Source organism: Capra hircus, chromosome 19, assembly GCF_001704415.2.
Source record: "Capra hircus breed San Clemente chromosome 19, ASM170441v1, whole genome shotgun sequence".
Classification (NCBI taxonomy): domain Eukaryota; kingdom Metazoa; phylum Chordata; class Mammalia; order Artiodactyla; family Bovidae; genus Capra; species Capra hircus.
The window spans coordinates 4,841,672-4,868,953 of NC_030826.1; the positions used below are offsets into that span (position 1 = coordinate 4,841,672).

Genomic DNA, 27,282 nt, shown 5'->3' on the forward strand with positions numbered 1-27,282 from the left:
AAGACTGTCAAAAGCTAAGAATCATTATCCTGTATGCAAGGCTATGACTGTGTACACAGGGCAGGCAGATGATGCTGACTTAAGATCCAGAGTCACTTTTGAAGAAGTCTCCTGATGTTTGCCCTGCCTCTTGTGTCCTTTTCTTGCTATGCCTAGCCATCTATACGTTGACCAGTTTATTTGCTGTGGGAGTCTGGCTGGCTGCAGTCCATGGGTTCGCAGAGTCAGACATGACTGAGCAAATAAGCACACATACCCTGTACCCACTGGTTACATTTATCTGTATGTTATTTTCACCATAGAGATGATGGTAGGTAGTGGCCATATCTTGTTTGTGTGTCCCTTTGCCTAGTTGAGTGCATAACAAATAGTAAGCACTAAATAAATGCTTGGTAAATGAAGTGGTGGATGACTAAGCAGATTTCAAAGGAGGAAGCAATATATAAAGAGCAATCACTAGTGTTAACTTTCACCTACATTTTAGTTTTGATGTTCTTGCCAGAATCTAATAATAGGTCATCTTGTTAGATTTTATGCATTAGTTTACAGTTATGTTTTGCTATATATAACCTTTGAATATAAACCAAGAGTGATTTCCATTAGAGTTTTGTTTATTTTAAACCAAAAAAAAACCTGAAAGAAGGTAATCCAGGGCTGACATTGAGGCGCCTCGTGCTTTAAGTATCTTTCTGCTCTACCATCTTTATTGAGGTAGCTCATGAACCAAGATAACTACTTCAATTCTAGCAATCTTTTCTTTCTTACCCCCTTTCTTTTCCTTCCTTCATTCTTTTTTTTCCTTCTTTCTTTTAATTAAGACAAAAGAGAGAAGGAAAAGGGATAAGAAGCACCTACCCCTACTTTTGAAAGACTTGCTGGAAGTTCCCTGCAAGTTTCCCTTCCATCTCCTTAACTAGTACATGGTCATATGGCCTCATCAAGCGGAAAAGGAGGCTGGGAAATATCTTTTAGCTAAATGATGATGTTTTTAGCTAGAAATTGTGGTTCTGTTACTAAAGAACAAGGAGACACTGAACATTGAAATAGTAATACAATTATCAGTCTCTGAAATTTTAACCAGCTATGGGTACTACCAGTGGTCATGTATGGATGTGAGAGTTGAACTGTGAAGAAAGCTGAGCACCGAAGACTTGATGCTTTTGAACTGTGGTGCTGGAGAAGACTCTTGAGAGTCCCTTGGACTGCAAGGAGATCCAACCAGTCCATTCTGAAGGAAATTAGCCCTGGGATTTCTTTGGAAGGAATGATGCTAAAGCTGAAACTCCAGTACTTTGGCCACCTCATGCAAAGAGTTGACTCCTTGGGAAAGACTCTGATACTGGGAGGGATTGGGGGCAGGAGAAGAAGGGGGCAACAGAGGATGAGATGGCTGGATGGTATCACTGACTCGATGGACGTGAGTCTGAGTGAACTCCGGGAGATGGTGATGGACAGGGAGGCCTGGCGTGCTGTGATTCATGGGGTCGCAAAGAGTCGGACACAGCTGAGCGGCTGAACTGAACTGAACTGAACTGAACTGAACTGATGGGTACTAAAAAGAGACAGTAGAGAGAAGTGGGTTCCAGAGAATGCTTTTTAGTTTATTATCTCTGTAAGCGTGCCCATAAACAAACCAAAAATTAGAATATTTTGTATTCAACCCGATTCTTGGCAACCTTAGTTTTGGTCTCAAGTACAAGATATCAAACAAAAGTTGACACTGTCAGATTTATTAGGACTTCCTTGCATTTTTCTTCTTCCTTGTCACAGGTTTTTAAAAACTAAGAAATAGTGTGAATTTGGTTCTAGGGATATGCTTATAAATTTGACACTCACTAGAGTGATAGCTTCCTTGGGGGAAAAAATGAGGTGGTGAAAGATCAAGAAGCTAGTTTTTTATGGAAAATTAATCCATAAATAGTTATTAGACTTTTTTTGATCATGGTCACTGTTCCTGATATTGATTCTTTTCACTGGGTTGTAAAATAATGTGTAATGAAGTTTTATTCTTTGGAAATTAGAAAAATTGCTTCACATACATTATTTCCATTCCAGGCTCTAAATTATCTTGGAATTCAGCCCACAAAAGAACAACACCAAGCCCTGAGACAGCAAATGCAAGTAGACCCAAAGGGGATGGTGTCTTTTGGAGGTAACGTTAGGTTCATCACGTTGCATCATCACAGAAACTTGGTCAAAGAGTTGTTGTGGCCCACATTTATTGAGTGCCTCTTCTTTAGAAGGAAAGAAAGAAAAACAAAAGCCACATCTATTAATATGTCAAGTTCCTTAAATGGTGGGACTTCGTTGGTGGCTCAGCGGTAAATAATCCACCCGCAAAGCAGGAGACGTGGGTTTGATCTTTGGGTCATGAAGATCCCCTGGAGGAGGGCCTGGCAACCCACTCCAGTATTCTTGCCTAGAGAATCTCATAGACAGAGAAGCCTGGAGAGCTATATACAGTCCATGGGGTCACAAAGAGTCAGACACAACTGAAGTGACTGAACATGTACATAACGCCTTAAACAGTATTCTAAAAACTCAGAATTATTGGCCTAACTGAGTCAGCAGAAAGGAGAACTTTCTTAGAATCCTTCAGCTTTAAAATTTTATTCTATCATGTTATGTTCTGTTTTTAATTTGTTGCATAAATGTTTTCAACCAATATGATATAATAATTAATATCTTAGACTTTGCACTATTGGAAATTTTGATGTTTTTTCATTAACTGATAATATAAATAATTCTATGTTTAATATAGCTTTTTTCTTCTTTCTCTTAGGATAAATTCCCACAAGTGGCTTAGACTTTTCAAATGTATTAATGAATTGTTTTTCAGAGACATTTTACACACATATTTGTTCTGCTACTAGTAATGTTTGAATGTAACTGTTTTTTGTATCCTTGATAACATTAAGAATTTAATTATTTTTTATAGAGTAGATGCAACATTGTATCATTCTGAAAGCCTCAGTATTGCTAAAGAAAGAAATTTGGGGTTTTGAAGTGATAAAAAAGATACATTTGATCCCCTCTCCTTTTGAAAATCATCACAAAATAATGAGAACAAGAAATAGAAATACATGTATGACCACAGTGAATAAGGACAGAAAGTAAATGAGAACAGTAAATGAATTAGTGAGCAGAGGCATATAAAGCCCAAGAGTTTGAAAAGATAGGAGAATCACAGCAGAGAGCAAGCCAATTCCTGGAAAGGTTTAGAAATTGAGGGCATCAGGTACTTAAGGCTGGGTGTAGGCAGGGCATTTAGAACAGAGTTGTTAGGAATCTGTGTAAGGAGCAATTAGGTATGCTTTTCCCTGCCCTCTCTCAAGCAATCCAGCAACTATCACTCCCTTATCCTTGCAGAGGGAAATAAGTCTATCCTCTTGAGAAATTACACCAGATTGATTCCAGACCTATCGTTGCCGGCAGCTAGGGAATTTAGGGGTATGTATGGTGAATTATCACTCACAACACACACTCAGATTGCTCAGTGATATTTGCAACCATATTTATACTTTATGGGTAAGCAGTTGTAGGAGTTTCTCCAAAGAAACTGAACAAGACCTCAAAATAGTTGGCTACCTGATTGCTCTGTAATGAAACCCACTAGTTGACAAAGAGAGTTAGGCACACAAAATTTCCAATCAATGATTTAGTGCCTAATTTTTCTTGAATGTGAACTTAAAACCAGGAGTTATCAGACATTTGGAGAAATCCTTCAACATAAATGTAAAGCCCCAAAGTGTCAGATAAATAGAAAAAGAGGAACTCAGAAAAGGAATATTGCAAGAGCAAAGAGAAGTTCAGGTAAACCATATATTAGAAATGATAAAAAAAAAAAAAAAAACTAAGCTGTCCATGAAATAAGAGAAGGATATTATAAAATAGGAGCAGTTTAAAAGATCATTGGAAACTAAATATATAATAGCCAAATTTTAAAAAAAAGTTGAAGATAGATGAACATGTCACACTCCATGTCTCAGGAAACCTATAGTTTGCTAGGTGGGCATTAGGCAGTGTTATATAACAATCAAGAGCATATGACTTTCAGTCAGACCTTAAATGGAATCTTGCTTTGCTACTTATTTGCCAAGTTAACTTATCTTAGCCCCAAATTGTAAAATGGAGAGGATTAGAGGACCTATCTCAGAAAATTCTGGAGATGAAATTACAAAGTGCCATTCCTAGCATTTGAGGCAGTTATGGAAACATTCACTGCTATTATTATTATTACTTCTACTACTATTGTTATTATTATTAAGCCTATTTAAGTAAGTTAAATTTTAACTGTTATTATAACACATAGCTTTAACTTCATGTAGAGAAAGGTAAAGTTTACTTAGATAAGGTTAAGTACTGTATTCTTACTGAAATGTGTTCTGTTTTAGATTTTGTCCACGTTGCCAGAAACTTGTTTTGCTTGCAATTGGATGAAGCCAGTGTTGGTGCACATGAAATTTCCAGCATATTAAATTCACAGGTAGAGTATGCCCTATAGAGGTGTCTTAATTGCACTTAAGTCATGTCTTAAATGGGCTTCCCTGTTAGCTCAGCTGGTAAAGAATCCGCCTGTAATGCAGGAGACCCAAGTTCGATTCCTAGGTTGGGAACATCCCCTTGACAAGGGATAGGCTACCCACTCCAGTATTCTTGGGCTTCCCTGGTGACTCAGACAGTAAAGAATCCTCCTGCAATGCAGGAGACCTGGGTTTGATCCCTAGATTGAGAAGATTCCCTGGAGAAGGGCATGGCAATTCACTCCAGTATTCTGGCCTGGAGAATCCCCATGGACAGAGGAGCCTGATGGGCTACAGTCCATGGTGGCACAAAGAGTCAGACATGACTGAATAACTGAGCACAGCACAGCATGTCTTAAGTGTTATGTGTCATATACATATGCTTCCTTATTTTTTAGAAAATAAGTTATAGAGATTAAACATGCTTCCTGGGTAAATATTTGAAATACAGATAATTTCAAATCAAAAGTGAAATTTTGTCTTGATCTCCTTTATCCTCCTCTCTCACTATTCCATTATGATACTCCCATCTTTAAGTTTACTACAGAAAAGTACTTATATCTTAAGTGTTAACTCTAAAATAGTACAGTCTGAACCATCCTTGTGTAATGAGCAGCCACATCAAAACACACAGGATTAAAGAAACTATTGGGACCCTGATATCTCTACCCTCGTGTTCCTTTCTAGTTTTCTAGTGCTAACCCTCCCCCCCCCAAGTCAAGATAGCAAGCTACTCTTTGGCCCTCTAACAACATAGATCTGTTTTGCTATTTTTGTGCTTTATCTAAAAAGAAGTTGTAAAGTCTGTTAACTTCATAAGTCATTTGTTCTATAAAACTTTGATATTAATATTGTCAAATCTTTCAGTCCTTTCCTTTATGGATATTTTATTTTGGTGCATTATTAAGGAAGATCTTTTCATTTTATAGTATATATGTATGTATATATGTAGCATACTCTTTATAAATAATTTTTGCTTATGCATGAGGTTGGACCTCAAATGAATAACCACTTGCCCTTATTGCATTATCATTTATTCAATAACTATCCTTTTCCACTTTTGCAACTAATTTAAAATATAAATTTTAATATGTCCTAAATTTCACATGAATACCCAGATATTTCTAGACAAATCACTCTGTTCCATTGATCTATTTCTTTCTGCCAGTACAGTATTATCTTAATTCCTCTAGCTTAATAGATCTAGGTTGATTGTTATCTGTTAGGTCAAGTCTTTCCTTCTTTTGCTAGCTTCTTGATTTTTATCTGACTACATGATCTTTAGAATCATTGTGCTATGGTAATGAAAATTCAGTTGGGACTTTCTGTTTTTAATTGGGATTTTATTGAATCTAGAGGATGGTTTGAGAGAAGTGAAATGGTTTATTTCTCCATTCATTTAGATGTTTCTTGATGTTTTGGAAAGAGGAAATTATAGCTTGCTACATAGTGGTCTTGATTATTTAAGTTAAGTCGAATAGGTACACTATAGTTTTTGATGCTATTGAAACTGGGACTTTTTTTACCATTATATTTTCTAATTGATTAATAAAAATTGATTCTTAAATGGCTATTTTGTGTGATGCCACTTTATTGAACTCCCTCATTCCAGTTATTTTTCAGTTATTTATCTTGAGCTTCCTAGGTAGACATTTGAAGTTAATTACTTTTGTCTCTTTCACAATTTTTTACTTTTTCTGAATAAGAGCTACAAAACTGAGCAAGAACCTAATTTCCATGGTATTTGAGCCATTTAACATTTTTAATTTTTGAAAAGAAGCTAGCGTTATCTTACTTAATGAGCAAGTTTTACAGTTGGCCATTGAACTACATAGGTTTGTACTGTACAGGTCCACTGAATCACAGGGTTTTTTTCAGTATTATATACTATAGTACTACATAATCCAAGGTTGGTTAAGTCGTTGGGTGCAAAACCACAAATGTGGAGGGCCTACTGTAAAGTCATACTCAGATTTTCCACTATGTGAAGGATCATTGTCCCTAACCCCTCACATTGTTCATGGGTCAGCTGTTCATGGGTCATTCCAGTTCCTCTGAAGAAATTTAAATAATAGAAACTTTACCTGTTCCTTAAAGGCTTGAAAATGTTTCAGATGCCAAGTGATTGGGGCCTAGATCTTTCAGGAGAGGGGATGTTTCCTATAGAATGTCTTCTAAGGTGGCTTTATTCAAATGTTTGTTCCTTTCTTGGGTAATGTTACTGATGCACATTTTCTTAGAAAAAATTTCCTTTCATCAAGATACTAAAATTTATAAAATATTAACATAGATTTTTTTCAGATTTTTAATCCTTATTTGTGATGATACTGCTTTTTATTTTATAGGTGTACTGCACAATTTTTTTTTTGGTTCCGTCACACAGCTTATGGGATCTCAGTTCCCAAATTAAGAATCAAACCCAGGCCTCTGCAGTGAAAGCAATGAATCCTAACCACTAGACCACCAGGGAACCCCCAACACAATTTTTACATAGTACTCACACCCACAAGTGTTGTTGTTGTTGTTGTTGTTAATCTTTAAATATTTGACTGTGGTGGGCCTTTGTTGCTGAGCATGGGCTTTCCCTAGCTGCAGTGAGCAGGGCTACTCTTTGTTGGGGTGCGTGGGCTTCTCATTACAGAGCGCCGCCCCTAGGTGTATTGGCTTCAGGAGCTGCAGCATAAGGGCTCAGTAGTTGTGCACACGGGCTTATTTGCCCCATGGCATGTGGGATCTTCTGAGACCAGGGCTTGAACCGCTGTCCCCTGCATTGGCAGACAGATTTTTAACCACTGGACCAATAGGAAAATCCCATATCCATAAGTTTTTCTGGGTAATATTTTAATAATCGCTCAACAGTATATAATTTTTCTGTTGTGGATATGTCTGACTCTTATTTCAAACTGATTTAAACATTTTCTAGTGATATACTATAGTTTCCTTTTGGTTACTGCTTTCTAGTTTAATTTAGAGGGCCATATTCAGAGACGTATTCATAGACATATTTAATTTAGACATATTCTATGTGGTATTAATCCTTTGACCATATACCCAGTATATAGTCAATTTTATGGAATGTTTTCTATTGTGTAAAAAAGCACGTATGTTTCACAGTTGTTGGGTGCAGTGCTTTCTATGTGTCAGGTCAAAGTTCATATCATGTGGTTCAATTTTCTACTTTCTTTTAAAATTTTCTTTCATTACTTGTTGTTTTTGTTGTTACCTTTTATTGTATTGTCTGTTACTGAGAGAGAGGTGCTTTAAAATTTCCTCCATTTGGCTCTAATTTTTGCTTTGCATATCATGAATCTTTATTATTATTTTTATTTTAGAATTGTCATATTTTGACAGGTTGTTGAATCTCTTCATCTTAGAATGTTTCTTGCTTTAAAGCTACCTTAGTCTAATTGTGTAGTGGTTGGTTGGTTGGTTTGGTTTTCAATTATTATAAACATAATTTTTAAAAGTTATAATTAAACTATATTATTATATTAGTTTCAGGTGTATAATATAGAGAATGAGTTTTATACAGTATGAAATGATAGCAACAATAAAACCAGTTACTACCCATCACAGTAAATGTTGTTACAATGTTATTGACTGTATTCTCTATGTATACATTACGTCCCTGTGACTTATTTATTTAATATATTTGGAACTTTGTATGTCTTAATCCCCTTCACCTATTTCACATCCATCCCCACCTGTCTCCCCTCTGGCAGCCACCTGTTTGCTTTCTGCATGTATAGTCAGTTTCTGTTTTATTTTGTTCCTTTTGTTTGTTTCTTTTTTAGGTTCAACATGTAAATGAGGTCATATGCTATTTGGTTTTTTCTGAGTTATTTCACTTAGCATAATACCCTTCATGTTCATCCATGTTGCCATAAATAGCAAGATTTCTTCTTTTCATGGCTGAGTAATAATATATATATAAAACATTATATGCATGTGTGTGTGTTTATATATATGTTTATATATATGTACCATATCTTTATTTGTTCATCCATTGACAGAACACTTAGATTGTTTCCATATCTTGGCTTTTTAAAATAGTTCTGCGACATAATAGGGGTACATATATCTTTTTCAAGTAGTGTTTTATTTTTCTTCAGATAAATACTCAGAAGCAGAATTACTGGGTTGTATGGTAGTTCTCTTTTCAGTGTTTAAAAATTATTTATTTATTTTGGCTGTGCTGGATCTTTGTTGCTGTGTGCAGGCTTTCTCTAATTGTGGTGAGCAGGGCCTACTCTGGTTGCAGTACTAAGCTTCTCATTGTGGTGGCTTCTCCTATTGCAGATCCCAGTGCTGGAATACCCGGGCTTCCGTAGTCTCAGTGCATGCAGTTCAGTAGTTGTGGCTCCCAGGCTCCAGAGCATGCAAGCTTTGCGCTCTAGATTTCAGGCTCAGTAGTTACAGTGCATGGGCTTAGTTGCCCTGTGGCATAAAGAATCTTCCTGTAATGGGAGTTGAACCTGTGTGCCCTGAATTGGCAGGCAGACTCCCAACCATTGGACCACTAGGGAAGTCCTCGTTTCAGTTTTTTGAGGAAGCTCCATACTGATTTCCAAAGTGGTTGCAACAATTTACAATCCCACTGACAGTGTGAGAGTTTTCCTTTTCTTTACATCCTTACCAACACTTGTTGTTTATTGTCTTTTTGAAAATAAGCATATGATATGTGTGAGGTGGTATCTCAGTGTGGTTTTAATTTACATTTCCTTGATGATTAGTAGTGTTTAGCACCTTTTCAAGTTCCTGATAGCTGGCAATATATCTTCTTTGGAAAATGTCTGTTCACATCCCCTGCCCATTTTTAATTGAGGTTTTTGTTCTTTGATAATGTATTGTAAGAGTTCTTTTTGTATTTTTAATATCAACCCTCTTATTGTATATATCATTTGCAAATAACATCTCTCATTCAGTAGGTTGCATTTTCATTTCATTGGTGTTTTCATTTGCTGTACAAAAGCATTTTAGTTTGATGTATTCCCATTTGTTTATTTTTGCTTTTGTTGCCCTTGCTTGAAGAGAGATACCAAAAAAAAAAAAAAAGGTAAGGCTGATGTCAAAGAGTATACTGTCTGTGTTTCCTTCTAGGAGATTTATAGTTTCAGATCTTACAGTTTTTAAGTCTTAAATTCACTTTGTGTTTCTTTGTGTATATGGTGTAAGAAAATAGTCCAGTTCATTCTTTTGCACGTAGCTGTCCAATTTACCAGCACCACATATTAAAAAGACTCTCTTCTCCATTGTGTATTCTTGCCTCTTATGTTGTAAATTAATTGACTTTATAAGTGTGGGTTTATTTCTGGGCTCTTGATTCTGTTCCATTGACCTATGTATCTGTTTTTGTGTCAGTACCAAACTATTTTGATTACTGTAGCTTTATAGTGTATGTTCATGTTTTGGACTGTGAAACCTCCCACTTTGTAATTATCTTTCTCAAGATTGCTTTGAATGAACTGATCACTAGAAGGAAATAGAATAGGTAATTAAAAAAAAAAAAAAAAAGCCTCCCTACAAACAAAAGTCCAGGAGCAGATGGCTTCACAGGTGACTTCTACCAGGCATACAAAGAACTTTTACCAACCCTGCGCAAACTCTTTCAAAGGAACACTCCCAAAGGCATTTTATGAAGTCATTACCCTGATATGAAAACCAGACAAAATTACTACCAAAAAGAAAATTATGGGTATATCAAATATCTTTGATAAATGTAGATGGATAACCTCTCAGCAAAATATACCAAGCTGAATCCAACAGTACATGAAAAAGATCATATACCATGACCAAGTGGAATTCATTACAAGTTCACAAGGATGGTTCAATGTGCCAAATCAATCAGTGTGATATACCACATCAAGAAAAGAAGTAAAAAACCACATGATCATCTCAACAGATGGAGAAAAAGCATCTGACAAAATTCAGCATGCATTCATGATAAAAACCCTTACCGAACTGGATGTAGAAGAAACATATCTCAATGTAATAAAAGCTGTGACAAACCCACAGCCAATAGAATATTCAGTGGTAAAAAGCTGAAGGCCTTATCACTAAAACCTAGGACAAGGATGGCCATTCTCACCACTTCTTTTCTACATAGTATTAGAAGTCCTAGCACACCAATCAGATAAAAGATATCCAGATTGGAAGGAAAGAGATAAAGTTCTCATTATTTGCAGATGAAAAGATAGTATATATAGAAAACCCTAAAGACTCCCCACAAAAACTACTAGATCTGATAAATGAATTCAGCAAGGCAACAGGGTGCAAGATTAGCATTTAGAAATAGGTTGTATTTCTTTACACTAACAATGAAATATCAGAAAGGGAATATAAAAAAGCAATAAATTTTAAAACCACTCCAAAAAAAATGATGCTTAGAAATGAACCTGAATGAGGAGGTAAAAAACATATAACTAAAGGTAATTGAAGAGGATTCAAAAAAATGGAAAGATATTATATGCTCTTGGATTGGAAGAATTAATATTATTAAAATGGTCATACTGCTCAAAGCAATGTACAGATTTAACCTGATCCCCATCAAATTACCCATGACATTTTTCACAGGACTGGGAAAAAAAAATCCTAAAATATGTCTGAAACTATAGAATTGCCATGAAACCCAGAATTGCCAACCAATTCTGAGGAAAAAGAACAAAACAGGAGGCATAACCTCCCAGATAGATAAAATAATCAAAACAGCATATATTGGCACAAAAACAGATAAAAGATCAATGGAACAGAATAGAGAGCCCAGAAATAAACCCATATAACTATGGTCAATTAATCTTTGACAAAGAAAGATAGAATATGATAGGAAAAAAGACTTGAATATATGACAAGACACCGTGGAACTCCTAGAAGAGAACATTGGCAAAGTATGTTTTGACGTAATTTGTACCAGTGTTTTTTTAAGTCAGCTTCCCAAGGCAGTAGAAATAAAAACAAAAATAAACAAATAGGACCTAATCAAGCTTACAAGCTTTTGCACACCAAAGTAAACCCATAAACAAAGAGACAAATGGGGGAAAATATTTACAAACATTCCAACCAACAAGGGCTTAATTTCCAAAACATAGAAATAGCTCATACAACTCAACAAAAACAGATAATCCAATTGAAAATGGACAAAAGACCCGAATAGACATTTCTGCAAAGACATACAGTTGGCCAATAGGCACACGACAAGATGTTCAACATCATCAATTATTAGAGAAATACAACTCAAACTACTACACCTCACACCAGTCAGAACAGCCATCATTAAAAAGTCTATAATAACAAATGCTAGAGAGGGTGTGGTGGATAAGGCAATGGCAACCCACTCCAGTACTCTTGCCTAGAAAGTCCCATGGATGGAGGAGCCTGGTGGACTACAGTCCATGGGGTCGCTAAGAGTCGGACAAGACTGAGCGACTCCCCTTTCACTTTTCACTTTCATGCATTGGAGAAGGAAACGGCAACCCATTCCAGTGTTCTTGCCTGGAGAATCCCAGGGATGGTGGAACCTGGTGGGCTGCCGTCTATGGGGTCGCACAGAGTCAGACACGACTGAAGCGACTTAGCAGCAGCAGCAGAGAGGGTGTGGAGAAAAGGGAACTCCTACACTTTGGTGGGAATGTAAGTTGGTGTAACCACTATGGAAAACAGTATGGAAGTTCCTCAGAAAACTGAAAATAGAATTACCATATGATCCAGCAATCCTGCTGTTAGACATATTAGCCAAACAATATATGTACCTTCATAGCAGCACTATTTACAATGGCCAAGACACAGAAACAACATAATTGATCATCAACATGAATGGATAAAGAAGATGTAGTACATATATACAGTGGAATACCACTCAGCCATCAAAAATGCAAGTAATGCTGTTTGCAGCAACATGGATGCACTTAGAGATTATCATACCAAGTGAAGTAATTCAGAAAGAGAAAGACAAATGCCATATGGGATCACTTTTATGTATTAATAGAATCTAAAATATGACGCAAATGAACCTACCTACAAAGTAGAAACAGACTCATGGGCATAGAGAACAGATTTGTGGTTGCCAAAGACTGGAGTCAGGGGAGGACTGGACTGAGATTTTGTGGTTTGTAGATGCAAAGTATTATTCTCAGAATTTTGTCATCTTTCCTGTCTCTTTTAACTCTTATTTCTCTTCCATATTGCCCTAGAATGTTACCCCAATATGTTGCAATATCAAGGTTAAAAATCTTTCCTTAGTTATCCTATCATTTTGTTACCACCAAATTTAAATGAATTAAAATGTATTTGTTTAAACTCACTATGTTCATAAACTGTTACATATTGAGATTTTCTTCTGAATCGGTTAATCATTATACTACTGATACACAGTCAAAAAATTCGTTTAATTTTTTTCATTATGAATATTTTAATTTCCTTAAGTATTTTATTTCCCCCTTTTTAATATAAATTTATTTATTTTAATTAGAGGCTAATTACTTTATAATATTGTATTGGTTTTGCCATATATCAACATGAATCCGCCACGGGTGTACATGTGTTCCCCATCCTGAACCCCCCTCCCACCTCCCTCCCCATACCATTCCTCAGGATCATCCCAGTGAACCAGCCCCAAGCATCCTGTATCATGCATTCAACCTGGACTGGCGATTTATTTCATATATGGCATTATACATGTTTCAATGCCATTCTCCCAAATCATCCTACCCTCCCCCTCTCCCACAGAGTCCAAAAGACTGTTCTATACATCTGTGTCTCTTTTGCTGTCTTGCATACAGGGTTATCGTTACCTGCCGGGGTCCAGCCCCGGTGGATCCAGGGTGATTCGAAGGGGAGATGGAGTAGGCGAGGAAAAAACTTATTTATTTATTAATATAAGATTAGATTAGGAAGAAATAATGTAGTAGGAAAATTAACTGGAGAAAAGATGCTGAATAACTTGGTTTACATGGAAAGCCAATAAAGTTCCAGACAAGGAGCTTGCACCATCTACATTAGGCCACCGGCGTCTGTTTGATTATCGGAGAGTGCCCCGCCTCGGGCTCTCTCTCTTACGGATCTTAGAAGCCGGGACAAGTAAGTAGACGTGGCGAGCCTCCATGCCCCAGATGGGAATTCAGCCTGAAATTAGAGTAAAGAGAAGACACGGGGGAAACCAGTCCTTCCAATTACTGGCCCCCCCTCTATTGTCCTTCAGGGCTTCTTATACTTTTGATTATACATAAAGATCAATGGGTAATACAAAGTTATGCAGCATTAGCAGCCCAGACTGACTCTTATCAAAACCAGGCTTTTCTCTCTGCATACAAGTCTTCGGTGGTTTACATCATCTTCCAGTCAAAAGGGCCAATTAACATTTTACAGTCTTTTTTCTGATAAGGGTTTGTCAACCAGAAGACTTACTTGTGTTGTTCTTCCCAAAGTCTGGTGCCACTCTCAGAAAGCACTAAATAAAGTTACATTCTTACATAGCAAAGATACAGCAATTTATAACAAGTAAAAGGAGTACAGTAATTATAACAAAAGAATAGTAATTAACTCAAAAGTCTAGTGTTGTTAACATCAAAACTATTATATATCCTTTTCATATCCCATTTACATTGATTAACATCCTCCCAGGTGCCTAAAAGATAAAAAATATGGAGGCCTGGCAGCAATCATTGAGTCAACAGTGAAAACCCATCACCAATATGATTTTTAACTCTCTAAAAAAGGCTCTGTATCTTTAAGATGCTTTTAAGCTTTGAGCCTCTTGCAGTTGGGGGGCTGTAAGCAATTCACAAGCTGTAAGAGGTTTGGGGGAACCTGTTAGGCAAGCTAGAGAGCTATCAGAGGGGTTTAACTGAAACATCCCTTTCAAATGCAGAAGACTAAAGCCCTGATTTGACTTTTTCCAGAGAATATCAGAAGAGTGGAAAAGCAGGCAGATTCTTATTTTGGGGGGGGACATACTCAGGAAATACCAGGGGGATAACGTGAGGTCTGATTAGCCTTGCCGTCAGAGCTCTGCCGCATGACCTTGTCACGGGTGGAATTCCTCACGCTGGCTCCCGGCAGTTACCATCTTTCTAAATTCCACATATATGCATTACTGTACTGTATTGGTGTTTTTCTTTCTGGCTTACTTCACTCTGTATAATAGGCTCCAGTTTAATCCACCTCATTAGAACAGATTCAAGTGTATTCTTTCTAATGGCTGAGTAATACGCCATTGTGTATATGTACCACAGCTTTCTTATCCATTCATCTGCTGATGGACATCTAGGTTAGTTCCATGTCCTGGCTATTATAAATAATGCTGCGATGAACATTTGGGTACATGTGTCTCTTTCAATTTTGGTTTCCTCGGTGTGTATGCCCAGTGGTGGGATTGCTGGGTCATAAGGCAGTTCTATTTCGTTTTTTAAGAAATCTCCACACTGTTCTCCATAGTGGCTGTACTAGTTTGCATTCCAACCAACAGTGTAAGAGAGTTCCCTTTTCTCCACACCCTCTCCAGCATTTATTGCTTGTAGACTTTTGGATTGCTGCCATTCTGACTGGTGTGAAATGGTACCTCATTGTGGTTTTGATTTGCATTTCTCTGATAATGAGTGATGTTGAGCATCTTTTCATGTGTTTGTTAGCCATTTGTATATCTTCTTTGGAGAAATGTATGTTTAGTTCTGTGGCCCATTTTTTCATTGGGTCGTTTATTTTTCTGGAATTAAGCTGCAAAATTTGCTTGTGTATTTTTGAGATTAGTTCTTTGTCAGTTGCTTCATTTTCTCCCATTCTGAAGTCTGTCTTTTCACCTTGCTTATACTTTCCTTTGTTGTGCAGAAGCTTTTAATTTTAATTAGGTCCCATTTGTTTATTTTTGCTTTTAGTTCCAATATTCTGGGAGGTGGGTCATAGAGGATCCTGCTATGATGTATGTCAGAGATTGTTTTGCCTATGTTCTCCTCTAGGAGTTTTCTAGTTTCTGGTCTTAAATTTAGATCTTTAATCCATTTTGAGTTTATTTTTGTGTATGGTGTTAGAATGTGTTCTAGTTTCATGCTTTTACAAGTGGTTGACCAGTTTTCCCAGCACCACTTGTTAAAGAGATTGTCTTTTCTCCATTGTATATTCTGCCTCCTTTGTCAAAAATAAGGTGTCCATATGTGTGTGGATTTATCTCTGGGCTTTCTATTTTGTTCCATTGATCTATATTTCTGTCTTTGTGCCAGTACCATACTGTCTTGATGACTGTGGCTTTGTAGTAGAGCCTGAAGTCAGGCAGGTTGATTTCTCCAGTTCCATTCTTCTTTCTCAAGATTGCTTTGGCTATTTGAGGTTTTTTGTATTTCCATACAAATTGTGAAATTATTTGTTCTAGCTCTGTGAAAAATACCGTTGGTAGCTTGATAGGGATTGCATTGAATCTATAGATTGCTTTGGGTAGTATACTCATTATGTTGATTGCTTTGGGTAGTATACTCAGTATATTGATTCTTCCAATCCATGAACATGGTATATTTCTCCATCTATTAGAATCCTCTTTGATTTCTTTCACCAGTGTTTTGTAGTATTCTGTATATAGGTCTTTAGTTTCCTTAGATAGATATATTCCTAGGTATTTTATTCTTTTCGTTGCAATGGTGAATGGAATTGTTTCCTTAATTTCTCTTTCTATTTTCTCATTATTAGTGTATAGGAATGCAAGGGATTTCTGTGTGTTGTTTTTATATCCTGAAACTTTACTATATTCATTGATTAGCTCTAGTAATTTTCTGGTGGAGTCTTTAGGGTTTTCTGTGTAGAGGATCATGTCATCTGCAAACAGTGAGAGTTTTACTTCTTCTTTTCCAGTTTGGATTCCTTTTATTTCTTTTTCTACTCTGATTGCTGTGGCCAAAACTTCCAGAACTATGTTGAATAGTAGTGGTGAAAGTGGGCGCCCTTGTCTTGTTCCTGACTTTAGGGGAAATGCTTTCAGTTTTTCACCATTGAGGATAATGTTTGCTGTGGGATTGTCATATATAGCTTTTATTATTGTTGAGGTATGTTCCTTCTATTCCTGCTTTCTGGATAGTTTTTATCATAAATGGATCTTGAATTTTATCAAAGGCTTTCTCTGCATCTATTGAGATAATCATATGGCTTTTATTTTTCAATTTGTTAATGTGGTGAATTACATTGATTTGTGGATATTGAAGAATCCTTGCATCCCTGGGATAAAGCCCACTTGGTCATGGTGTATGATCTTTTTAATGTGTTGTGGGGTTCTGATTGGTAGAATTTTGTTAAGGATTTTTGCATCTATGTTCATCAGTGATATTGGCCTGTAGTTTTCTTTTTTTGTGGCATTTTTATCCAGTTTTGGTGTTAGAGTGATGGTGGCCTCATAGAATGAGTTTGGAAGTTTACCTTTCTCTGCAATTTTCTGGAAGAGTTTGAGTAGGATAGTTGTTAGCTCTTCTCTAAATTTTTGATACAATTCAGCTTCGAAGCCATCTGGACCTGGGCTTTTGTTTCCTGGAAGATTTCTGATTACAGTTTCAATTCCCGTGCTTGTGATGGGTCTGTTAAGAATTTCTCTTTCTTCCTGGTTCAGTTTTGGAAAGTTGCACTTTTCTAAGAATTTGTCCATTTCTTCCACATTGTCCATTTTATTGGCATATAATTACTGATAGTAGTCTCTTATGATCCTTTGTATTTCTGTATTGTCTGTTGTGATCTCTCCATTTTCATTTCTAATTTTATTGATTTGATTTTTCTCCCTTTGTTTCTTGATGAGTCTGGGTAATGGTTTGTCAATTTTATTTATCTTTTCAAAGAACCAGCTTTTGGCTTTGTTGATTTTTGCTATGGTCTCTTTTGTTTGTTTAGCATTTATTTCTGCCCTAATTTTTAAGATTTCTTTCTTTCTGCTAACTCTGGAGTTCTCCATTCCTTCCTTTTCTAGTTGCTTTAGGTGTAGAATTAGGCTATTTGTTTGACTTTTTTCTTGTTTCTTGAGGTATGCCTGTATTGCTATGAACCTTCCTTTAGCACTGCTTTTGCAGTGTCCCACAGGTTTTGGGTTATGTTTTCATTTTCATTAGTTTCTATGTATATTTTTATTTCTTTTTTGATTTCTTCTGTGATTTATTTGTTATTCAGCAGCGTGTTGTTCAGCCTCCATATGCTGGAATTTTTAATAGTTTTTCTCCTGTAATTGAGATCGAATCTTACTGCATTGTGGTCAGCAAAGATGCTTGGAATGATTTCAATTTTTTTGAATTTACCAAGGCTAGATTTATGGCCAAGGATGTGATCTATCCTGGAGAAGGTTCTGAGTGTGCTTGAGAAAAAGGTGAAATTCATAGTTTTGGGGTGAAATGTCCTATAGATATCAATTAGGTCTAACTTGTCTATTGTATCATTTAAAGTTTGTGTTTCCTTGTTAATTTTCTATTTAGTTGATCTATCCATAGGTGTGAGTGGAGTATTAAAGTCTCCCACTATTATTGTGCTATTGTTAATTTTCCCTTTCATACTTGTTAGCATTTGTCTTACATATTGTGGTGCTCCTATGTTCGGGCATATATATTTATAATTGTTATATCTTCTTCTTGGATTGATCCTTTGATCATTATGTAGTGTCCTTCTTTGTCTCTTTTCACAGCCTTTGTTTTAAAGTCTATTTTATCTGATATGAGTATTGCTACCCCTGCTTTCTTTTGGTCTCTATTTGTGTGGAATATCTTTTTCCAGCCCTTCACTCTCAGTCTGTATGTGTCCCCTGTTTTGAGGTGGGTCTCTTGTAGATAACATATATAGGGGTCTTGTTGTTTGTATCCATTCAGCCAGTCTTTGTCTTTTGGTTGGGGCGTTCAACCCATTTACGTTTAAGGTAATTATTGATAAGTATGATCCCGTTGCCATTTCCTTTATTGTTTTGCATTCGAGTTTATACACCCTTTTCGTGTTTCCTGTCTAGAGAAGCTACTTTAGCATTTGTTGGAGAGCTGGTTTGGTGGTGCTGAGTTCTCTCAGCTTTTGCTTGTCTGTAAAGCTTTTGATTTCTCCTTCATATCTGAATGAGATCCTTGCTGGGGACAGTAATCTGGGCTGTAGGTTATTTTCTTTCATCACTCTAAGTATGTCCTGCCATTCCCTCCTGGCCTGAAGAGTTTCTGTTGAAAGATCAGCTGTTATCCTTATGGGAATCCCCTTGTGTGTTATTTGTTGTTTTTCCCTTGCTGCTTTTAATGTTTGTTCTTTGTGTTTGATCTTTGTTAATTTGATTAATATGTGTCTTGGGGGTTTCGCTTTATGTTTATTCCTGTTTGGGACTCTTTGGATTTCTTGGACTTGGATGATGATTTCCTTCCCCATTTTAGGGAAGTTTTCAACTATCATCTCCTCAAGTATTTTCTCATGGTCTTTCTTTATGTCTTCTTCTTCTGGGACTCCTATGATTAGAATGTTGGGGCGTTTAACATTGTCCCACAGGTCTCTGAGATTGTCCTCATTTCTTTTAATTCGTTTTTCTTTTTTCCTCTCTGATTATTTCTACCATTCTATCTTCTACTTCACTAATACTATCTTCTGCCTCCGTTATTCTACTATTTGTTCCCTCCAGAGTGTTTTTGATCTCATTTATTGCAGTATTCATTATATACTGACTCTTTTATTTCTTCTAGGTCCTTGTTAAAGGTTTCTTGCATCTTCTCAATCCTTGTCTCCAGGCTATTTATCTGTGATTCCATTTTGATTTCAAGATTTTGCATTATTGTCACTATCATTATTTGGAATTCTTTATCAGGTAGATTCCCTATCTCTTCCTCTTTTGTTTGGTTTAGTGGGCGTTCATCCTGTTCCTTTACCTGCTGGGTATTCCTCTGTCTCTTCATCCTGTTTATATTGCTGTGTTTGGGGTGGCCTTTCTGTATTCTGACAGTTTGTGGAGTTTCCTCATTGTGGGCGGTGTTGTACGGGTGGCTTGTCAATGTTTCCTGGTTAGGGAAGCTTGTGTCAGTGTTCTGGTGGGTGGAGCTGGATTTCTTCTCACTGAAGTGCAGTGAAGTGTCCAGTAATGAGTTATGATATGTCAATGGGTTTGGAGTGACTTTGGGCAGCCTGTATATTGAAGCTCAGGGCTGCGTTCCTGTGTTGCTGGAAAATTTGCATGGTATGTCTTGCTCTGGAACTTGTTGGCCCTTGGGTGGGGCTTGGTTTCAGTGTAGGTATGGAGGCGTTTGATGAGATCCTGTCGATTAATGTTCCCTGGAGTTAGGAGTTCTCTGGTGTTCTCAGCATTTGGACTTAAGCCTCCTGCTTCTGGTTTTCAGTCTTATTTTTACAGTAGTCTCAAGACTTCTCCATCTATACAGCACTTTTGATAAAACATCTAGGTTAAAGATGAAAAGTTTCTCCACAGTGAGGGACACCCAGAGAGGTTCAGAGAGTTACATGGAGAAGAGAAGAGGGAGGAGGGAGTTAGAGGTGACCCGAATGAGATGAGGTGGAATCAAAAGAGGAGAGAGCAAGCTAGCCAGTAATCACTTCCTTCTGTGCGCTCCACAGTCTGGACTGCTCAGAGATGATCATGGAGTTATACAGAGAAGAGAAGAGGGAGGAAGGAGACAGAGGTGGCCAGGAGGATAAAGGAGGGAATCAAAAGGAGAGAGACAGATCCAGCCAGTAATCAGTTCCCTAAGTGTTCTCCACCGTCAGGAACACACAAAGAGATTCAGAGAGTTCGGTAGAGAAGAGAAGAGGGAGGGAGGAGATAGAGGCGACCTGGTGGAGAAAAAGGAGAGTCCAAAGGGGAAGAGAGCAGTCAAGCCAGTAATCTTGCTCTCAAGTAAAAATGGGTACTGAAGATTGGGTTCTTAAAGGTACAAAATTGATAACAAATACCAAAAAGCAAAGATTAAAAATCTAGAGTAGAGGTTAGATTTTCAAAAATACAATATTAAAGAAAAGAAAAAAAAAAGAAAAGTCACAAAAATTATAAATATACATATATATGATGTTTGCTTTAAAAAATAGGGTCTCTTTTTTTGCAAATTAATAGTAGGTTATAAAAATGAAAATTAAAGGAGTAATAGAGGACTTAAATTTTTTTAATTAAAAAAAAGGATGATAGTAAAAATAGTAAAAATATATCTGGAACTTTCTCTGGTGTCATTGTGGGCAGTGTGGGGTCAGTTCATTTTCAGCTAGTTCCTTGGTCTGGCTTATATTTCTCAAGATCTATATGCCCCTTCCTATGTAGTCGGTACTAACTACAGGGTTTTAATCTGTTGCACCTGTCACTTCCAAGATGGTTCCCTCTGTTTTAGCTTCTTCTATTTGCTGGTCTCTTCAGTGTCTGATTTCCACCCTGACACAAGGGCACGGTGGTGGACACTTTTTTAGGCTCACTTGTTCAGTTGCACTGTGGGGAGGCAGGGACGCTGCAAACAAATAACACTGGCGTGTGCTCGCAGTGTCTCAGCCTCACTGGGCGTGCTCCTGCTCACGGCGCATGTGCCCTCCCTGCCCACACTGCTCAGGCTCTAGGTTGCTCCACTGAGAACCGTCCAAGGCCGGCCCTGGGCTGCATGCACCTCCCAGGTCTAAGCCGCTCAGGTTCAGGCACTCCGGTAGTCCTCAGAGGCGCAGACTCCGTTGGGCCTGTGATTTGTGCCCTTCCCAGGTCCGAGCAGCTCAGGTGATGAGGCGTTTGGCGAGCACGGTCACTGCAACTTATCGCTTCCCCCATCCCTGCTGGTTGGTTTTCTGGGTGTACAACCAGTGCACCTTCTCAGGAGGATGTTGACTGTCCAAAACCCCAAGAAGTCTTAGTTAAGACTTAGTTAAGACTTCTGCAAAGAAGCCTGCTTGCAGTTTGGCAGATAATGTCTCTCTGGGGCTGCGATTGCCCCCTTCCGGCTCTGGCTGCCTGTCAGTGGAGGGGGATGATCTGCAGCCGGCTAGCTCTGTTTAGTCCTTTGTTCTGTAAGCAGGCCTGACGGTGTCTTAAGTTAGGGCTTTTCACATAGCTCTAGTCAGTCCTTTGTTCTGTGAGCGGTCCTGGTGGTGTCTTAGGTTCGTGTGGTAGCTATCCCACAGTCTGGTTTGCTAGCCCAAGTTAGTTCCCTCAGATTCCCCTCGGGGCATTCAGGCCCGGTCCATACTCTAAGCAATGCAGCCTGCCCCTCCCTGCCCAGCCCCCACGTGCCAGTGGTGGGTGCAGGCGTCTGCGCTGCTTCTCCACTGGGGGAGTTACCGTTGGGCACGTAATCTGTGGGGTTTAATTATTTATTTATTTTTCCTCCTGATTATGTTGCCATCTGTGGTTCCAAGGCTTGCCGCAGACTCGGCAGTGAGAATGTTTCCTGGTTTTTGGAAACTTCTCTCTTTATAAGACTCCTTTCCTGGGACGGAGCTCAGTCCCTACCTCTTTTGTCTCTCTTTTTGTCTTTTATATTTTTTTCCTACCTCCTTTCGAAGACAATGGGCTTCTTTTCTGGGTACCTGATGTCCTCTGCCGGCATTCAGAAGTTGTTTTGTGGAATTTACTGTGTTTAAATGTTCTTTTGATGAATTTGCGGGGGAGAAAGTGGTCTCCCTGTCCTATTCCTCTGCCATCTTAGGACCGCCTCCCCACCAAAAATTTAAGTTTTACATATGAATTTTGATAAAATTTTTAAAGGTAGTATTTTAAGTGTAAATTCATATTTCAATGGATTGGAAGGATTATTTGCAGTCTAGTTCTGTCATTTATAAGATTTCCATATATACCTGGGCCTTTCTAGACTCTTTATTCTACTGATTGACTTGGCTTCATAAGTCTTGATATATTTTCCCACCTTGTTCTTTTCAGATATTACTTTGGCTATCTTACCCATACAAATTTTAGCCAGAATCTTGCTACTTTGAACTTATAAATTATTTTGGGGAAAATCAACATCTTTATAAGTTTAAATCTATCTGTGAACATGTTTTGTCCTCTTATTCATCTGTATCTTCTCAATGGCATATAATAATACACTTGAGGTACTTTTTTCCAATACGAGCCTTATTAATCTCTGTCAGATTTATTTCCAGATACCTCACACTTTTTTGCCATTATAAACAGTGGGGGTTTTTTTAAGAGTGTTTATTTTAGAGCAGGTTTGGGTTCACTGCAAAATTAAGGGGAACATACAGAGATTTCCTAAATACCCCCACCTCTACACATACTTAACCTTGTCTGTTGTTGACCTCTTCCTTCTGAGTGACACATTTGTTATAATTGATGAGCCTATATTGACACAGCATAATCACTGAAAGTTTGTAGTTTACATTATGCTTTACTCTTGGTGTATACATTCTGTGTTAGGTTAGGACAAATGTATAGAGACATACATCAATCATTATGGTATCATACAGAATATTTTTATTACCTAAACGATTCTCTGTGTACTGCCTATCATGTCTCCACAGCCTTACCACCCCCCCATCCAAATCCATCACAACCACTGATCCTTTTATTGTCTCCATAGTTTTGCCCTTTCTAGAATGTCATATACTTAGAATCATACAGCATATAGCCTTTTCAGATTGGCTTCTTTCAGGCAATAATAAGCATTTAAGGTTTCTCCACGTCTTTTCATATCTCTTATCTAGATGGTTGTTTATCCCTTTACCTACTGAGGACTTGCCGGGTGGCTCAGACAGTAAAGCGTCTGCATACAATGCGGGAAACCCAGTTTCAGTCCCTGGGTGGGGAAGATGCCCTGGAGAAGGAAATGGCAACCCACTCCAGTATTCTTGCCTGGAAGATCCCATGGACAGAGGAGCCTGGTAGGCTACAGTCCATGGGGTCGCAAAGAGCCGGACACAACTGAGCGACTTCTTTTTCTTTTCTTTTTACCTACTGAAGAACATCTCAGTTGCTCCAAGTTTGGATAGTTATGAATAAAACCTCTGTAAATGTCCATGTGCACGTTTTTGTGTGGACATAATTTTTCAACTTCTTTGCATAAATACCAAGAAACTTAATGGATGGACGTATGTTAAAAAGGTGTTTAATTTTGCAAGAAACTGCCGACTCTTCCAAAATGGCTGTACTGTTTTGTATTCTCACCAGTGATGAATGAGCACCCCCATTGCTGTGAATGAGAGTTCCCAAAGACCTGGTGGTTTGGGAACTCAGGAAATCACCCAGTTCTCCCTGAATTGAGGCACTGATTTAGCAAAACTGATTCTGTAGCCTTTAGAGTAGGAAGACTGGAGCAGTCAGAGCAGTTTCCTTCCTCTCATCTAGGTGTTGTGTTCTTTCCTACTTAAAGTGACAGCAGAACATTGGCTCCTAATTACCAAACAGTAGGAGAAGTTCCCATACCCATTTTGATAAGAAAAGGCAAAGGTGGCTGGGGGGCTTACACAGGCCGAGTGGGGAATGAGCATGCACAGCTTCCTTAGCAACTGCAAAGAAATACTTGGTCTCCAAGTCAGTAATTTACTTCCTTTTGATCAATACCAATTGATTTTAGAGCCGATAAGAATGTATTCAGTATTTGGCATTTTGATAGTAAAAGCAAAGTGCTGATGGTAATTGTACAAGGCCTACATGCCAATAATTTCCTGTTGTGTAGCTTCAGATCAAATATTGTGCAAGAGTCATTATATCAGTGTACAAGAATTTGTCTGTAATATTCTACTTGTCAACACACAGAAGAGTCCCCATTAAATGTTGGCTTTCCTTTTTTTTTTCACCTGAATCCACAAATCCACAATAAGAATCCATTTTTACTTCACCACACTCACATATGTAACTGAAACAAAAATCTCAAAGAGTTACTTAGCCTTTTTTACATCCTTGTATTCTTATTTAATACTCAATTCCAGTCCAGTAAATATTAGGTCTTATAATTTACTAATGAGTTATGCACCAACATTTGAAAATACTGTTAAAAATCACTGCTTGTGATTTTTTCTGGTAAGCAGCTTACCAGAAACATTCTAAAAATATTTTTAGTATTAGCCCGGAGAAGGCAATGGCTACCCACTCCAGTAATCTTGCCTGGAAAATCCCATGGACGGAGTATCCTGGAAGGCTGCAGTCCATGGGGTCGCTGAGGGTCGGACACGACTGAGCGACTTCACTTTGACTTCTCACTTTCATGCATTGGAAAAGGAAATGGCAACCCACTCCAGTGTTCTTGCCTAGAGAATCTCAGGGACGGGGGAGCCTGGTGGGCTGCCGTCTGTGGGGTCACACAGAGTGGGACACGACTGAAGTGGCTTAGCAGTATTAGCCCCAGTTTTTTTGTTCTATTTTGTTTGTTTGTTTTAGTTAACACTATAGTGCCTCATATGAAATAGTATATCAGTTGATCTGAGGTCAGACTACTGACATTCTGTGAAGATGGGGGAATTCCAGTGTGCTCACCCCTTCAACCATGCCATCTTAAAGAAGAGAATCAGATTTTGTAATCTATCTGTTAAGAATGCTTCTTTTTTACACATATATTTCTCTGGTTTTTTGGCTTATGTTTTCCTTTATTTTTTAAAAATATTTTTACTGAAGCATAATGGATACAGTAATAAATAGAATCATACAATATGTACTCTTTTGTAATCAGCTTCATTTGCTGGTCATTCTTTCTGACTCATAAGATTTCTTGAAATGCTGTCTTCAGAAGGAATTGCTGAGTCAGTGTAAGTCCTGCTTTTGTTTAGTGGATAAAAAACTTTTTGCTTTTGTAATAATATGGCATTTAGAACCAAAAATATAATTATCTTGCTGTGATTCTAGTCATCACTGCTATATTAAAAATTCACACAGTGCTACACCTGCTACTGGCACGAGATTACATCTAGAAAAGGCAAGATTGGAGCCTCCGTTTAGCAGTATTCTAAACTTAGCATCAGCAGATGATGGTCCATGATGATATGATGGGTTTACCACAGTAATCACATATCATAAATAGGTTATATTAAAATCACAACTGGGGTCCTTGCTCAATCAGTTATGTGATTGTATTTTAACAAGGGAAATAGAATAGAATGGAAAATATTAATGTGAACTGTGTATAATAAAAGTGATAATGTTTAACTGATACTTGGGTCATGATATAAATGATATTTCTCATGTAGCAGTAAATACTTTATACTCACTTCACTACATACTCATCCATAAAAGATTACATGTATATTAAACAGCTGCAATATGTGTGGCATTGCTAGTTGCTCCAGCACATGTTATAAGGTAAATAAAACTCAAGCCTGTCCCTCAAGGAATTTAGGATATAATGTAAGAAAATTCATGTATACAAATAAAGTTTAAAAATGCATTGTGATAAGGCCGTAGTAATAATACAACTTAGAACACTCAGGGAAAAGTTGTAACAGAGGTGGCATTTGAGTGAGTTTTCATTTTTTGTTTCGGTGTTTTCTTGGCTATGCCACATGACATGCTGGACAGGGGATCAAACTCAGTTCCCCTGTCATGCAAGCATGGAGTCCTAACCACTGGGCTGCCAGGGAATTCCCTTGAGTGAGTTTTGAATCATATAGGATTTTATCTGCTCAAGAGGTGATCAGAGTGATGAGTATTAGCATGAAAAAATGAATGTGTATAATGTGATAGTAAGCAGATAGTAGTCTACTTTTTAAAAAAGATAGTTGAGTACATGCAGGTGAGAGAAGAAAGGAAGAATAAATATTAAACTTTGACACTGACTAGATGCTGAAGCTGATTGAAGGCAGGAGAAGGGGATGACAGAGGATGAGATGGTTGGATGGCATCACTGACTCAATGGACATGAGTTTGGGTAAACTCCAGGAGTTGGTGATGGACAGGGAGGCCTGGCATGCTGCAGTGCATGGGGTCGCAACAGGTCAGACATGACTGAGCAACTGAATTGACTGATTGTACCTGTAGTTAAGTTAGTAACTATTAAGGAGAATAGCGATATAATCAGTGATATTTTAGAAATAGTAATCTTAAATAGATGGGGAAACAGTGGAAACAGTGTCAGACTTTATTTTTGGGGCTCCAGAATCACTGCAGATGGTGATTGCAGCCATGAAATTAAAAGACACTTACTCCTTGGAAGAAAAGTTATGACCAACCTAGATAGCATATTCAAAAGCAGGGACATTACTTTGCCAACAAAGGTCCATCTAGTCAAGGCTATGGTTTTTCCAGTGGTCATTTATGGATGTGAGAGTTGGACTGTGAAGAAGGCTGAGCGCCGAAGAATTGATGCTTTTGAACTGTGGTGTTGGAGAAGACTCTTGAGAGTCCCTTGGACTGCAAGGAGATCCAACCAGTCCATTCTGAAGGAGATCAGCCCTGGGATTTCTTTGGATGGAATGATGCTGAAACTGAAACTCCAATACTTTGGCCACCTCATGCGAAGAGCTGACTCATTGGAAAAGATTCTGATGCTGGGAGGGATTGGGGGCAGGAGGAGAAGGGGACAACCGAGGATGAGATGGCTGGATGGCATCACTGACCTGATGGACATGAGTCTGAGTGAACTCCGGGAAATGGTGATGGACAGGGAGGCCTGGTGTGCTGCGATTCATGGGGTCGCAAAGAGTCAGACACGACTGAGCGACTGAACTGAACTGAACTGACTGAATCTTAAATAGTGTTGTTTATCTTGGAAGGGGTTAAAGTGGTGGTTGGTAGTCTAGACAGGAGACCAAAGAAAGACTACAGATATGGATGAATAAAGAAAGGTGAGAAGAATGAGAAAGGAACGGAGAGACATATCTAACACATTGACCAAAACAAGTATGCCGTCAATGAGGCATGCTTTTGAATGTC

At 38.0% G+C, this 27,282-nt stretch overlaps 1 protein-coding gene across 1 annotated transcript in view; it reads left to right on the top strand.

Moving 5' to 3' along the window:
• The window catches only part of STXBP4 (syntaxin binding protein 4), a 230,976-nt gene that overhangs the window by 74,793 nt on the left and 128,901 nt on the right, over window positions 1-27,282 (top strand). Inside the window, exons 10-11 of the mRNA XM_013971768.2 lie at window positions 2,056-2,152; window positions 4,395-4,486. Coding sequence (XP_013827222.2) covers window positions 2,056-2,152; window positions 4,395-4,486 — 189 coding nt within the window. The remainder of the gene's footprint in view (window positions 1-2,055; window positions 2,153-4,394; window positions 4,487-27,282) is intronic.